The sequence below is a fragment of the Hemiscyllium ocellatum genome, chromosome 3 (genome assembly GCF_020745735.1).
Source record: "Hemiscyllium ocellatum isolate sHemOce1 chromosome 3, sHemOce1.pat.X.cur, whole genome shotgun sequence".
Classification (NCBI taxonomy): domain Eukaryota; kingdom Metazoa; phylum Chordata; class Chondrichthyes; order Orectolobiformes; family Hemiscylliidae; genus Hemiscyllium; species Hemiscyllium ocellatum.
In genome coordinates this window covers 129,329,560-129,344,481 of record NC_083403.1, presented here as the reverse complement: position 1 = coordinate 129,344,481, position 14,922 = coordinate 129,329,560, and the positions used below count along the sequence as shown (strand labels likewise).

The following is a 14,922-nucleotide window of genomic DNA, read 5'->3' as shown; positions in this document are numbered from 1 at the left end:
TTTAAAAAAGTTCTAAAGGACTGTGCAATATTATCCCATGTGACATTTTGCCATGAATTGAAAATCAGCACCCCAACACCCCCCTTCCACTATAGCATAAATGCTGCCCCCTTCACACTTCACTTCATGTCTGATGAAGGATCATCTAAATTCGAAGTGTTAGCTTGCTCTCTCTCCATGGATGCTGTCTGACCCGCTGTTATCTCTAGCACGTTTTGTTTTCAGTTCAGATTCCAGAATCAGCAGTAATTTGATCCTTCAGCCAAGAATTCATCAAGTAACTTGACACATCTCTTGGTGAATTATGAAATTAACTTGGCATGACAGCAGCTAAATAGTACTGCATAGTTATACCACTGTGCTGACTTTTCCAAAGACTACAATTACTCAGAAGTGAATGGCATTACTAGCATGGAACAGATCCTCTCTTAAATTCCATAAAAGGAAATGGATAACACTTGCTGAATTGTCCAGACTGTGTAACCAGATTCAAACCATCTTTGAGGAGGTGTAATTAATAAATTCCATCATGGCAATTTGAACATTTGAAATCAGCTTTCAAAAAAATATGTAACTACCACAGAAATGCTGACAGTAACCATTTCCCAGAGAAAGTCAAAACACATCTCCTTGGCATGAACATCACTGAACTGTGGTAAAGACAGAGAATCAAAGTTTAACATCCATCAAATTATTGTCACCTCTGAGACTGTTCAAGGATTGAACTGTTTCTTAAAATGGAAGAAACATGGACCTGAAATGGTTGTGGTGGTCACTTGACCACAGATTGAGACAAACTGCGGTAGACCCATGTGGAATGAATGAAGCCACCTGCACTGAAGTTACCATTTTTCTCTAAAGCCATTGTGACCTGGTGACTGAGTCCATGTCAAGAAATTCACATCTCCTGTTTAATTCACACATGTCCGATCATTCCACATGGTGTGAGCTGAAAGACTCACCTGACAGCTCAGAAAAGCAATGGAGTTAGATTGTGGAATATACACTGGACTACATTTGAACAGCTATGTTCGAACAACAGGGAAAATGAAGCTGTGACAACAAATTCTCTCCTCTGGGCCTGTTTCTCTCACTATCCCAGAAAACCATACCCAGTGTTAATGCCAATTAGGAAAACAACCATTCACTGATAACTTAGCTACCTAGAGATGCCAGTACTGTTGATGCTACGAATCTAATACCTCAAGCACTCTTAAAACCTTTTAACTGCGTAACCATTATTCTCCTGTCTGTATCAGATGTTTAAACTTGTCTTCTATGTTTGTGTATGTAATTGATGTCACACTTCTATGATTTTTCTCAGGGTTAATAAGCCATAAAATACCTCCTCCTTTCATTCAGAAAACCTTGGTTATTGGTTTCTTCATTTTCTTGTGGGCTACTTTATAATTAAATTGTGATAGCTATGTGCTAAGATGTTTGTTGTGACTGACTAGGAGAAGGTTTTACAGGAGGGAGCCAATGTTCTCTGCTCACCCGATATTAACAAACAGCAGCCAAGATCTTGTTGAATGGTGATGAGGGTTGATGAGTTGAATAGTCCAGTCAGAGAGGGATACAGTCGTACAGTCTGGAAATAGGCCCTTTAGTCCAACCAGTCCATGCTGACCATAATCCCAAACTAAACTAACTCCCACCTGCCTGGCATGGCCTATTTGCCACCAAATGTTTCTTATTCATTGGTGAATGTTCACCGAGCTAGTAGGTTTGTTGGCAGATGTTTTGACCCCTTTCTCGGTGACACCATCAGTGCTGTGTTGCCTCTTGTGAAGCACTGCTGGAATGTTCCACTTTGAATTGATGTGGTTCTGTTTGAGCTGTTTCCGGTTAGTGCCAGTTCCAGTTCTGGTTGCTAGTTGGTGTTCATGGATGCATGACATGAACTGTCTGCCTGTTTGACCTCCATACTGCTTAGTGCAGTTGCTGTATTAGCACCCTGTTCAAAAGAGCAGCAACACACGGCAGCACCCTGGAACTGTAAGAGAGGAAGAAGAACACCTATACAAAGTCTTTGCTAAAACGGATACCCCCACAGCTTTGTTTGCAGATGCCTGGTGGACAAGCAACACCAAGAAGACAAGACATGCCCCAACACACTGGCTACTCGTTAAAAACATTTCCAAACTGACAACTAGACTGCTCAGACTACTAGGGATATTGACAGCACACAAACGGACCGCCACACTCTGACAGCGGTTCACCAGAATAACAGAGCCAATATCCACTAGATTACAGCAGAATTAGAATCCCTATAATGTGGAAACAGGCCCTCCGGCCCGACAAATCCACTCCGACCCTCCGAAGTGTAACCCACCCCAACCCATTTCCCTCTGACTAATGCACCTAACACAATGGGCAATTTATCATGACCAATCCACCTAACCCGCACATCTTTGGACTGTGGGAGGAAACCGGAGCATCCAGAGGAAACTCTCCACAATTCTCCCCACGCAGACACGGGGAGAATGTGCAAACTCCACACAGACAGTCGCCCGAGGTTGGAATCGAACCTGGGTCGATGGCGCTGTAAGGCAGCAGTGCTAACCACTGAGCCACTGCAGGAAATCCTGGAAACATGGTGCTCACCATTAGACTCCATCAACAAATACATTGACTTGGATCTGATATACAAACCGCTGCAATGGAAAACTGGAACTGGAACCAAGCAGAAACAGTTCAAACTAGAATCACATCAATTCAACGCGGAACAGTACAGCAGCACTTCACAGGAGATAACAACACTGATGGTATCACCTCGAAAGGGGACAGAACATCTTCTCTTAAACCTACCAGCTCAGTGAACCGACTAACAATGAATCCAACTAGCTCCTGAGCTTCAGATCTTCACAAAAACTTTACATTTCTTATTCATGTACTTACCTAAATGTCTCTACTTCTTCTTCTTCGAATTCAAGATCTTCTGATCTCAAGATTATGAACTAACAATATCCACGGAGCAGGGAGATGCCAGTGGTATGAGTCAACACTTCCCAGACGTTCAGCTGAATAAACATAGCTACTAGAGCAGGTTAACTATTCTACTCCTCACTCCCCAAGGCCTTGCCAGCACCAATGAAACTTGAGTCAGGAGTGTGATAGGATATTCTCCTCCTGCCTGGAGCTCCAAGAACACTCCAGGCGTTTCTCACTGCCCAGGATAAAGCTGTCCACTTGAATGACACCACGTTCACCAACTGTAAAATACCGACACACTCCAGCACTTGCACGCAGTGTATCATCACAAGCTGTACGGTGCAACTCATTAATACTTCTGTCCCAGCACCTCTCCAAACCCACAATCACTACCACCTAGAAGAGGAGCAGCTAGATGAGAACACTATTACTTTCCAGGTCCCTAAAAGTGATAGATTATCTCCAATCGAAGGCACTTCTGGTTCCATCGTCAGAGCCGCTACCTGGACCGTCCGGTGACACCTTATCGATGTTCCTTGGTGGGTAATCTCAGCTGTGAACTGTTCTCAACAGCAATACATGCTTGGACTTGACTTTCAAAAGGCAGCCATGTGCGATTTGAATCCAGTCATTAATGTTACTGTAAGATCTCCATATCAAGTGCTTGACTGTTAAGTAGCAGCTATCAAATCCTGAAAATCTTTAAGGGAAGCATGGATCATTGACGGAATAGCTGCTATTGTGGTCACTGCCATCAGTCTATGCTTCTGTGCAGCTGCAGTTATTGACTGCTCTCAAGGTGTTTAAGATCACAGCCTGTTGAGCAATGATGCTGCAAGTCAACAATCAATTATCACACATCAATAGAGACATGATTAATGTTCCTAAAAAGCCTGATTTTCAAGCCCATACCTGTTAGTTCTTATCCTGTGATCCCAAAGTACTTATAGGCATCCTTCATTTGCAAAGCAAAGACTACAACTGGCAAATTCTCCCCAACGTTTAGATCAGACTGGTGCTGAAAAAGCACAGCAGGTCAGGCAACATCCGAGGAGCAGGAAAATCGACGTTTCAGGCAAAAGCCCTTCAGAAGGGGTCGATTTTCCAGCTCCTTGGATGCTGCCTAACCTGCTGTGCTTTTCCAGCACCAGTCTGATCTAAACTCTGGTTTCCAGCATCTGCAGTCCTCACTTTTGCCTACGTTCTCCCCAACATCTAATTCCTCACACTCTGAGTTACCTGATGTCACATCCGCACTTATTCTCGGCCTGGGATGGAGGGATCTGAGCTTAGACAAATGAAGGTGGCAATGAGATAGTAACAGAAAAACTGAGGGAAGAACGCAGCTCAAAGGGACTGCTTTCTAAACTTTCTCCCGATATGAGCCCATTTTACTCTCTCAGACTTTATGTGACCCCAGAGTGAAGACGCGGGATGGGGGTGGTGGTGGTGGTGGGGGGGGGGGGGGGGTGGGGGGGGGGTTTGCTGGGCTGTTGAAACACCAGTTGCTGAGGGACCATGATGAGGGGGTGGGAGGAATGTTGCTTCAATTCATGACTTGTCGGGAGCGAAGGTTGGAGAAACATCACTGAGTTTTGATGAAAAGGCATATTCATGAATAAGCAAACACTCAGCTATTCACAGGCCCCTGCAGCAGCAGTACTGGGCCTCAGAGCAGGGTTCATTCGATAAGGATCACACAAACTAAGAACTGTGCGTGCAGCTTCCATTTTCATCTTCCCCACAAAGCAGTCAGAATCAATGAGATGGAAACTGATGTGCTTGCCTGACAATTCACAAGATGTCATCGTAACCCCATTTAGACTCTTAAAAAGTCCCACTGTCCTCACTACCTTGCACTACTACAGTATAGTTGTCTACCATTGCTCTGAATACTATGTGCAATTACCTCCTTGAACAAGACGGATGTTATCACAATTGAAGCCTGCAGTCATGGGAGTTGTGCTTTCTGGAGAACATAACAGACTGAGCTGTGAAGCACTTCATGTCATCCCTAAGTTATGAAAGGTGCTTTACAAATAACACTTCTTTCGGTCTTCCTTTTCACTTCCAGCTTGGAGTGGAACACTCCCGTGTTTCCTCCATTCCCCCCCCAGGTTTAATCAATGCCAACTTCTGTGTTCCAGCTTAGAGTCCATTTCTAATCTTTGCTTTTCCAGCTCACCTCCAAATCGGGAAGAAAAAGACTGCAATTTCTGCCCAGCGAAAGTGAGGACTGCAGATGCTAGAGATCAGAGTCGAGAGTGTGGTGCTGAAAAAGCACAGCAGGTCAGGCAGCATCCGGGGAGCAGGAGAGTTGACGTTTCAGGCAAAAGTCCTTCATCAGGAATGAGGGGCTTATGCCTGAAGCATCAGTTCTCCTGTTCCTCTGATGCTGCCTGACCTGCTGTGCTTTTCCCACCAGACTCAATTTTTGCTGGGGAGGTCTTGTTGCAGAGTAGACTGCACCCTGCCTCTGAAGCAGAAACTCTGGGTTCAAGTTCAACCTTGGGATTTTGATGTCAATGGTAGGTCTGCTCATGACATGATCAAACAGCTCGATCATCGACACATGCAGAGTATGGATCTCAGGTGATTGGAGCAAGAGAAGTTCCTGGTCAGCTATGCTGAATGCAAAGTAGTGCCCCTCAACTCACAGCCTCAGAGCAGCTGCATTGTGAGCTGTTCCAGAAAATACTATCTGCAGGAACAAACCTAAACCCATGCTTTGTCTGCCTCAAGTATCATGAGATTTCAGAGGTTTTTAAGTGTAAGTCTGGTGAAAGTACAGTGTCAGCATTCTTTCCCCCTTACTGTTGTGGATTCCAATGCACAGATTCATGCACAGAAGTTTGGTAAACATTCCAGTACAATAGTGAGGGAGCACAGCACTGTTGAAGGTACTGTCTTTCAATATGACCTCAAGTGGAGTTTTTATATATTTTTTATGTACATCCTGGTAGATAGAAAATATCCTGTGGTGCCACTCGGAAACAGCAGAGAGGTCATCCGTGGTGTCATAGCCCATATTTCTACCTCGATCTGTTATAGTGATCTTGGCTATCTGCTCATGATCACATTGCTGCTCATGGGACCATGTTCCATGCAAATTAGCTGCCTTATTGCTTACATTACAACAATGACTTTGTTTCAAAAGTATTTCGGTGACTGTAAAGTGCATTGAGGTAACCAGAGATCACAAAAGGTGCCATCCACATACAAGTCTGTTATTGTCTTTCTCTATATCTCCTTTCCTCATCCTCTTGTTTTTCACTGGATTGCTGGCTTTTATCTTTGCACTTTGCTTTGCCCCCACCTCAAAATATACTTCCTCTAACAAACTGGTAAAAGTGAGGCATTCTTTTCTCCCCCAAAGCTATTCTACATTTGGACCCTCATCAGCACTTAAATCCAATTATCCCCTAACTGAAAAAATTATGTTGATTAACTAAGGGAATAAAAAGAAAAATGCTGAAGAATCTCTGGGGTCTGGCAACATCTCCAGAGAGACAGACACAGAGCTGATGTTTCCAATTTGATATGACTCTCCAAATTGCTAAAGGGCAAACAAAGTGTTAGTTTCAAAAATGTTAGTTCTCTTAGTGATCTCCAAACTGCCCAATTTCTACATTGTAAAACAATTATTTCATCTTCCTTACTCATAGAATAGAATAAAATTCCTACAGTGTGGAAACATCCATTTAGCCCAGTGGATCCACACTGATCCTCTGAAGACCCAAACACATTCCCCTACCCTATCCCTGTATTTCCTGTGGCTAACACACCTATCCTACACATCTCTGGACACTATGAATAATTTAGCAAGGCCAATCCACCCTCTGTTAGGTGGATTCATTACAAGCTATGAACTGTGGGAGGAAACTGGAGCATCCGAGGGCGGAATTGAACCTGTGTCATTGTCAGAGGCACCATGCCATCCGCTTCCTACCTGTTCTAGGGATTACAACCCATTTACTCTCAATCAGGTTTTTCAAAAACATCCTATTGTTATTCAGGCCTCCGGTAGATTTGCAATTCCTTTACCACAATCTATTTATTGTAACCCTGCAATCACTTGCCTGCAGCCAGCACCTTCAATCTCATCTTTCTCCATCACCTTTTAAGAGACAACAGGACTCTGCATGCTGCTGCTTTTGCAGTCTACTTTGGACTTTGTAACTACAAAAACATTTTTTTTGTCTCAAGTCTACTTCTCTTGATTATGTCCTTGTAATTTCTTGCCTATTCCTATCAAATGCTGTGGTGTATTATTCAAAACAAAGGGAGGCGATAACTTAGAGGTATTATCAGGTAACCTATTAATCCAGAGAGCAGGCGAGTCAACGTTTTGGGCATGAGCCCTTCTTCAAGAATCCTGATTCCTGAAGAAGGGCTCATGGCCGAAACATCGATTCTCCTGCTCCTTGGATGCTGCCTGAGCTGCTGCGCTTTTCCAGCAATACATTTTCAGCTATGATCTCCAGCATCTGCAGTCCTCACTTTCTCCTACTCATCCAGAGATCCAGGTAATGGTCTAGGAACTTGATTTCAAATCCTGCCATCACGGATGATGGAACTTATATTACAATAATAATCTGGAATTAACAGGTTAATGATGTGCATAAAACTATTACCAATTGTCAGGAAAAATCCATCTGGTTCACAGATGCCCAAAAGAGAAGGAAACCTGCCATCTCTCTGGTCAAATGTGACTCCTGACCCACAACAATGTGATTGACTCTGAACTGCCCTCTGGGCAATAAATGCCGGTCTAGCCAGTGATGCTCATATCCCATGAATGAATAAAAACAACATTAAACATTTCATGTAAAACTGTATATCTAATGAACTGAAATGAAGGTCATGATAGCTCCAGAGGCTGCGCTTTCATTGGAGAGAGAGAGAGAAACAACTGATGGTGGGTTTAACCCAAGGATGATCACACCTCAGGTGTGGCAAGGTTGAGAAGGTAAGGGCAACGTGGGGTCTCAAACTGGTATGGGAATTGAATCTAATCTGGGAATGTCATTTTGCACCACAAACCAGCATCTCGCAACTCCTTGAAAGTGGAGTCGCAGGTAGTTAGGATAGTGAAGAAGGCGTTTGGTATGCTTTCCTTTATTGGTCAGAGTATTGAGTACAGGAGTTGGGAGCTCATGTTGCAGCTGTACAGGACATTGGTTAGGCCACTGTTGGAATATTGTGTGCAATTCTGGTCTCCTTCCTATCGGAAAGATGTTGTGAAACTTGAAAGGGTTCAGAAAATATTTACAAGAATGTTGCTAGGGTTGGAGGATTTGAGCTATAGGGAGTGGCTGAACAGGCTGGGGCTGTTTTCCCTGGATTGCTGGAGGCTGAGGGGTGACCTTATAGAGGTTTACAAAATTATGAGGGGCATGGATAGGGTAAATAGGCAAAGTCTTTTCCATGGGGTCAGGGATTCCAAAACTAGAGGGCATAGGTTTAGGATGAGAGGGGAAAGATATAAAAGAGACCTAAGACGCAACGTTTTTTATGCAGAGGGTGCTACGTGTATGCAATAAGCTGCCAGAGGAAGTGGTGGAGGCTGGTGCAATTGCAACATTTAAGAGGCATTTGGATGGGTATATGAATAGGAAGGGTTTGGAGGGATAAGGGCCGGGTGCTGGCAGGTGGGACTAGATTGGGTTGTGATATCTGGTCGGCATGGATGGATCTGTTTCCACGCTGTACATCTCTATGACTCTACCTGAGCTAACCAACTCTAATCAGCTGAGTGATGTCACTTTCAACCAATGATGTAGACATCAGCAGTAAGACAGATGCATTGCAATCAATGCACATTCATGGGCTTTATTCCACACTGCTGCTGCATTATAGCTACACAGGGCACATCTTAACAGACTAGGTAGCACCACAAACCAGACTGTCCCTTGCAACAGATCATGATGCAGTAATGTCAGATTGTCTACTTGTTTTGCTGGTTCTCAAACTATCAATGCTGTTTCTGTAATGGAAGAAAAAGAACTTGCACCAAACTTTGTTAAATGTTGCAACCCATTGGTAAATATGAATAACACATTTAGCTCTAAACTAAGCAAAACCATTCATATCTTCATTCAACAGTTCAAGGCTAAACATGCTGTTGTTTTAATTTTCCAGGTTTCACACCATGATCTCAAGGTGGTTCGACAGCTGAAGCATTTTTTTTTGATTCACTCATGGGACATGGGCTTCACTGGCTGGGCTAGCATTTATTAGCCATCCTTAGTTTCCATTGAGAAGGTGGTGCTGAACTGCCTTCTTCAGCTGCTACAGTCCAAGTGCAGTAAGTAGAGCCATTCATTGCGCTTTCTTGTCATTTCTCACGATGTTCAGCAGGAGACCCCAGCTGTTTACATTGCTCTACATTAACAATTGACTTTGCCTTTGAAATAACTGCACAGAGGCTGGTATCCCATTACCAAGTCAGCCTTTATTTACAGTCACTGTGCATGGGCTCTGACCAGCCAACGCAGTCTCCAGACTGAGGAGACCTTTGGAATCACCTGTTTATATCTGTCAGCCAGGGCTTCCTGATTGGCCCAGGTTAACAGCCAAATCAGGGATCTCATAGCCAATGAGATCCACTTGGCCCTCATTCCAATCACTACAGTCTTTAGAATTTAGGTACCTATGGAAAATTGGTTCCTGCTGACACAATCTCCTTAACATAACTTACATGTACTGCAGCAATACTGAACATGTGCAGACACTGAGGGTACTCAGGCAGCAGGTGGTGACTCTGGACAGTAGGAAAATCCAGGGGGGCTACTCACCCTGCTGTAAGTTCCTTCCATGAGACACACAAGACAGCTTCCTCTCACAGGTACCCAGCAGTCAGTCTCTCTTTCTCTCTACACTGTTGTACCTCATTCATATGCATTTATAGATCAGCCTCACTTAAATTGTGTCTTTGTCCAATCTCTTTCTACCTTTATCAGGTGCCTGTCTCAAGTCATCCATTTCAAAATTCTACAACTTCTTACAGACCACCTCCTATTTACCATTTCAGGTTGTTTAAAACTTGTATCTGCAATTTACATTGCACACAACACTATGACCTCAAACTCAACCATGGCCAAAATGTACAAAATGTATTAACTCCATTACTTACGGTCAGCTTGGCATCTCTGTGGCATATCAATGGTATAAATAGCTCCAAAGAAGTTTGTAGTCAACATTAAGAAGGCACATGAGCAATTATTTGAATTCAGGTATATGATGAGTGTGTAATTTTGTTTAAATTTCACTGCCAGTATTTGAAAACTTCATTAAAAAATTAAAATCTATTGTTACCGTTCCTCCCCCTCACCTGTGGTGGACCATTCAGCAGAAGTCTACGCGGATGAAATATCTCAGTCCTATTCTGTGCTTTGTTGAAATCCATATGGTTTTGTTTAGCCACTGTCCACTGGCGATAGTACAGGGATTGCTCTGTGGAGGTCATCATCTTGGCCAATGAAGGATGAAAGGAGGTCACCCAATTAACTGAATGGTGTGGGAGAAAGGATGATAACTTAGCCACTCCAGAACTGTCCACTTTGGTAACAATCTCATAGATCAGTTTTGGGAGGAACACAGTTGGTGGTTGACTTGCTGCCTTTGTCCTTGGGCACTGGGGTGACATCTGTCCCAGAATGGGGGTCTGAATAGACGAAGAGACGGAAAAGGTTTTAGAGATTCTTTGTGAGCTTTTGTTGTTGTCGTTTTGATCCAAGTTTATTCTATGCTTTTCTGAATACTGAGCCTCATGATTAGGCTTCTGTTGTACGCTGTCTGATCTCAGCTTAGGTTTCTCTTTGGTCCCACCACCATCCTCAATATTAACAGGTTCAGCATTCAGTGGATGTCTTGCAGAATCTTCAGCTCCAGAGGGTGAGAAAGGATCACTGTCGCAAAGGAAGCCTAATTTTGCCACAGGGAAAAAAAAATTAATTTGCGTCAATTTAAAAACCATAGCAAATTTGAGCAATCTCTCAAATAATAAGTTAAAAGCTGAAAACGCTTGAAATATTCACCAGTGAGGCAGAATCTGTGGAGAGAGGAACATTCCGAGTTTATCTGTTGAAGAGTCAGATGAAGCAAAGGATGAAAGTGAACCACAGACCAAGGCAGCTTTGAGACAGAGAAGCACATGATATACATTGCTTTGTGCGTGTGGATTTTAGGATGTAGCAAATGCAGTGGTTCAAGGGACGTCGAATATTTTGGAATTATCCCTAATCACGAATGGATCTGAATCAGATGGAGTTTCATTTGAAGTTCATGTGGAATACATCGGAGTGAGAGACAGCTGCTTAAGGAACGTGCAGTTGCTGTGAAAGTAAGCTTTACAAGATAGCTCGTCAAACAGGAGAAGGGGAGAAGACAATTGCAATAAGAGTGAACATGGTGAATATGCCAGGCAGATATCCAGTCAATGAAAAGGACAGAACTTCAGAGTGGGCATTCCTGGAGGGTAAGTAGCAGTGAATTAAAGACTAATACAATCTTAAAATACTGCAGATGCTGGAAATCTGAAACATAACCAGCAAGCTCTGGAAATATTTAGCATTCTCTGTTGTCCTTTTCCTGATTCTGAACGTGTTTAAAACCTGTCACAATGTTACCCTTCTCTTTAATCCTGATTAAAGGTTGTTGATTTGAAATGTTGCCTTTGGTTTTCTCTCTCTCCATAGATGCTGTCAGACCTGCTGAGCATTTCCAGTATGTTCGGTTTTTGATACAGATTTCCAAATCTGCACTATTGTGCTTTTCAGGATTTGATATTCTGGTCTTCAAAACTCAAGAGCATTTCTCTTACTTGATGTTTTTGATGATCTAGATGAAGCTGACTGATTAGAATAGGAACGCTGTCTCTTATTATTACTGTTCTTTCCTGAGTCTGCAACTGTTGTCACTAAAACAAGAACAACAAATAAGATGTCACAGTGTGACACGAGGCACTGGAGTACATCTCATTTCACATAGATTGGTGGTCATTAGATTCGCCTGCAACTAAAACCAATACTTTTGAATCCCTACCTCTAATCCTTTGAATCCATACAGCAATGTCTAGTGAGGAAGGTGAGTGAATTACTTGCTCCTGAGCACCTTCCAAGGCTGCAGCAAAATTCCTTTCTTATCCCTGTACCACCAGACGGTGAAGCATCTAATATTATACTGAACCAATTTAATATGTGGATATGAGTGATGAGGTTACAATTACTGGGTTATACCCAGTTGGGGGCAATCTAGTTTAGGAATCAGTTCAGACTCAAGAACAGGATGCAGGGGAAATTCACCATGATTGACGCTAGGGTGACAACATTTAGTTAGAAGGAAATTTTAAATAAAACAAAGCCCTTTTAATTGAAGATGCTGGTGTTGGACTAGGGTGTAACCTGATGAAAGAATAGCGCTCCGAAAGTTAGTGCTTCCAAATAAACCTGTTGGACTATCACCTGGTGTTGTGTGATTTTTAATCTTTTAATTGGAGTGGAGCAGGGTTAACAATTCTAAAAGGAGTACACGGGATTATAAGGGGTAAATAAGGAAACGATTACTTCTACTCGTTGCAGGGTGGGTATAAATCGTAGATCAAAAGAACAGGGAAAAATAGTTTTTCATTTAAGAAAACACTATTAGATAGCAGTTAGGACATGGAATGCCCTCCCAGAAACATACATGGAACCTAACGCATGACTACTTTGAAAAATCATGTGTATAAATATTTGGAGAAAAAAAAGATCTAGGGAAAGGCTGGGTGGACCCTACTTCATGTTCTGAGGAAAGGCCACTCAATCCAAAAAGTTAACTCTGATTCCTCTCCACAGCTGCTGCCCACCTGCTGAGCTTTTCCAGCAATTTCTGTTTTTGTTCTTTCAAAGAGCTAGCAGAGTTATGACAGCCTGAATGGTCTCCCTCTGTGATGTGACATTTCATGGAATATCAATATTCCATGGCTTGTCCATTGAGTTCAGACTTCAAATTTTATGCCGATTATACTGAGCCATGCAGACCACAGTGTTTGATCACTCTGTGAATCATATTTTTAGAAAGTAGGTGGGGGGATGACCAATTTGTTCTCATGACAGGGAGTAGGAACTTGCATTAAATTGAATTTGCTGGTTATGATTCAGAACATACAAGGCAGATGAAACTTCACCTCTACATTTTTCCCTGCACTTCTCAAAAGCAGCAGAGCATCCAACAATACAGCGCTGCAGGGGCTCCCAACTGCATTGGCTCACAAAAAGTCATTTTGGAGACTTGCTTTTAAATAATGGTGCATCAAAGCCAAGTCTACATCACACACATCCAGAACTGTGAATGTTCCTGTGGATACTACTGGTCTTCGGGAACTGAAAAATCTGAGTTTAAAAATACATATATTTTTAAAGTAGAGACAGGGAGGTTATTTATTGCATTCCTCAACGCTGTCCTGCCTACTCAAGTTAACTCAGCACTGAACAAGGATTAAAGCTGGGTGTGTTGACCACTTGTACTCTAATCAGATTTCATCGACTGGTCTCAGAAATCACACACTATTTAGTTACTTGTGTCAGATTGTTTGATTCAAAACGATGTACCTTCAATTGCAACACTATCCTCGTCATCGTCAGTACTGCCTGGTTTATCCAGGTCACTCTCGGAGAGATCATTCACTATCGTTGTCTGCCCAGAGGTTTCAGGAACGACATAGCAAGCTGCCAGCCCCAGTTCTTGTTCCAAAGCAGTACGCAAAAGACAAGTTGAGTTTATTAAACGTAAATCATAGTACTTTGCAGACCTGTGCACAGATGAAAGCAGAAAATCAGTTCATGTAATGTCGAGTAAACATTCTGATTATCAAATTTACTTCAACAACAGAGCACTCAGCTCAGAATAAGAACTCTGATCGTCAGTAATGTGAAACACAGAACTGGATTTTTTGAGCTTAATGGCACCTGATTTTGCAACTATATTGGACTACTGCCCCAATGAAGGTAGGGGTGCACTGTCAGCATTTTGTGGGCTGTCTCTGAGATATCCACCTTATGATGGGTGCAAGGCATGAATGGGAGGCAGAGGATAGAAGCAGTGAGCTGCATTTAGAGGGTACCTATCTGTATTCAAACCAAGCTGTCAGCCACAAGTATATGAAAGGGACAGCATGTGCCTGAGCAGGAAGACCTCTGGACAGGAAGTGTACAGGAGAAAAGATCACATAATACTCCATGGGTGGACCCCTTCAGGAGTGAAGTGGTTGACTTGGCAACATTGATGGAGGCGGTGATCCCTGACCATGTGATGATCACAGCACTGAAGTCAGTTGGAGATGGTGAAGCTCATTTGAATGGCCCATTAACGCACTTTGCAGCAGTTTCCAGGGTTAGGAGGGTGTTTCCAGTGGATGACCCCAGAGAGATGATGAAGTAACCTCTGGGTAAAACGTTTCATTGGAAGCACACTAGCTTTGGGAGCGCTGCTCCTTCATCAGGCGCTCCGAAAGCTAGTATGCTTCCAATTAAACTGTTGGACTATAACCTGGTGTTGCGTGATCTTTAACTTTGTACACTTCAGTCCAACACCAGCATCTCCAAATCCTGGGTAAAGTAGGGTAAGTAGCTGACCTTCTCTCCTACACAGGGTTGGTACTGAAAGAGTAATGAAGTGATTGGAGGAACTACTTCACAGAAGTGAGATACATCGTCAACCGGTGCAGACACAAACAGCGCAGTGGGCCTTTTGTGGTTTTTGAATGAAAGGTTCAGCAAATAATAGATAGAGGCAGCTGTGGCTAGTCTCCATTGGAGACAGCAGTTCCAGTCACGCTTACCCCAACTTGAGATGCTGAGTCTTTGGGACCATGTAAAAAGTGGATGGTTATGGACCAGCAAGGAAAGATGTGTTATCATCTGATGGAGCTTCCTGAGACAGACCGGTCTCCAATGCTGAAAGTGGGTGAGTCCATTCATTACATAAACTCTGCAATGTCCTTGACTT

At 43.0% G+C, this 14,922-nt stretch overlaps 1 protein-coding gene across 1 annotated transcript in view; it reads right to left on the bottom strand.

Moving 5' to 3' along the window:
* The window catches only part of greb1 (growth regulating estrogen receptor binding 1), a 194,519-nt gene that overhangs the window by 48,557 nt on the left and 131,040 nt on the right, over positions 1-14,922 (bottom strand). The window contains exons 20-22 of the mRNA XM_060855164.1: positions 13,527-13,726; positions 11,759-11,854; positions 10,268-10,860 (exon numbers count right to left, since the gene is read on the bottom strand). Coding sequence (XP_060711147.1) covers positions 10,268-10,860; positions 11,759-11,854; positions 13,527-13,726 — 889 coding nt within the window. The remainder of the gene's footprint in view (positions 1-10,267; positions 10,861-11,758; positions 11,855-13,526; positions 13,727-14,922) is intronic.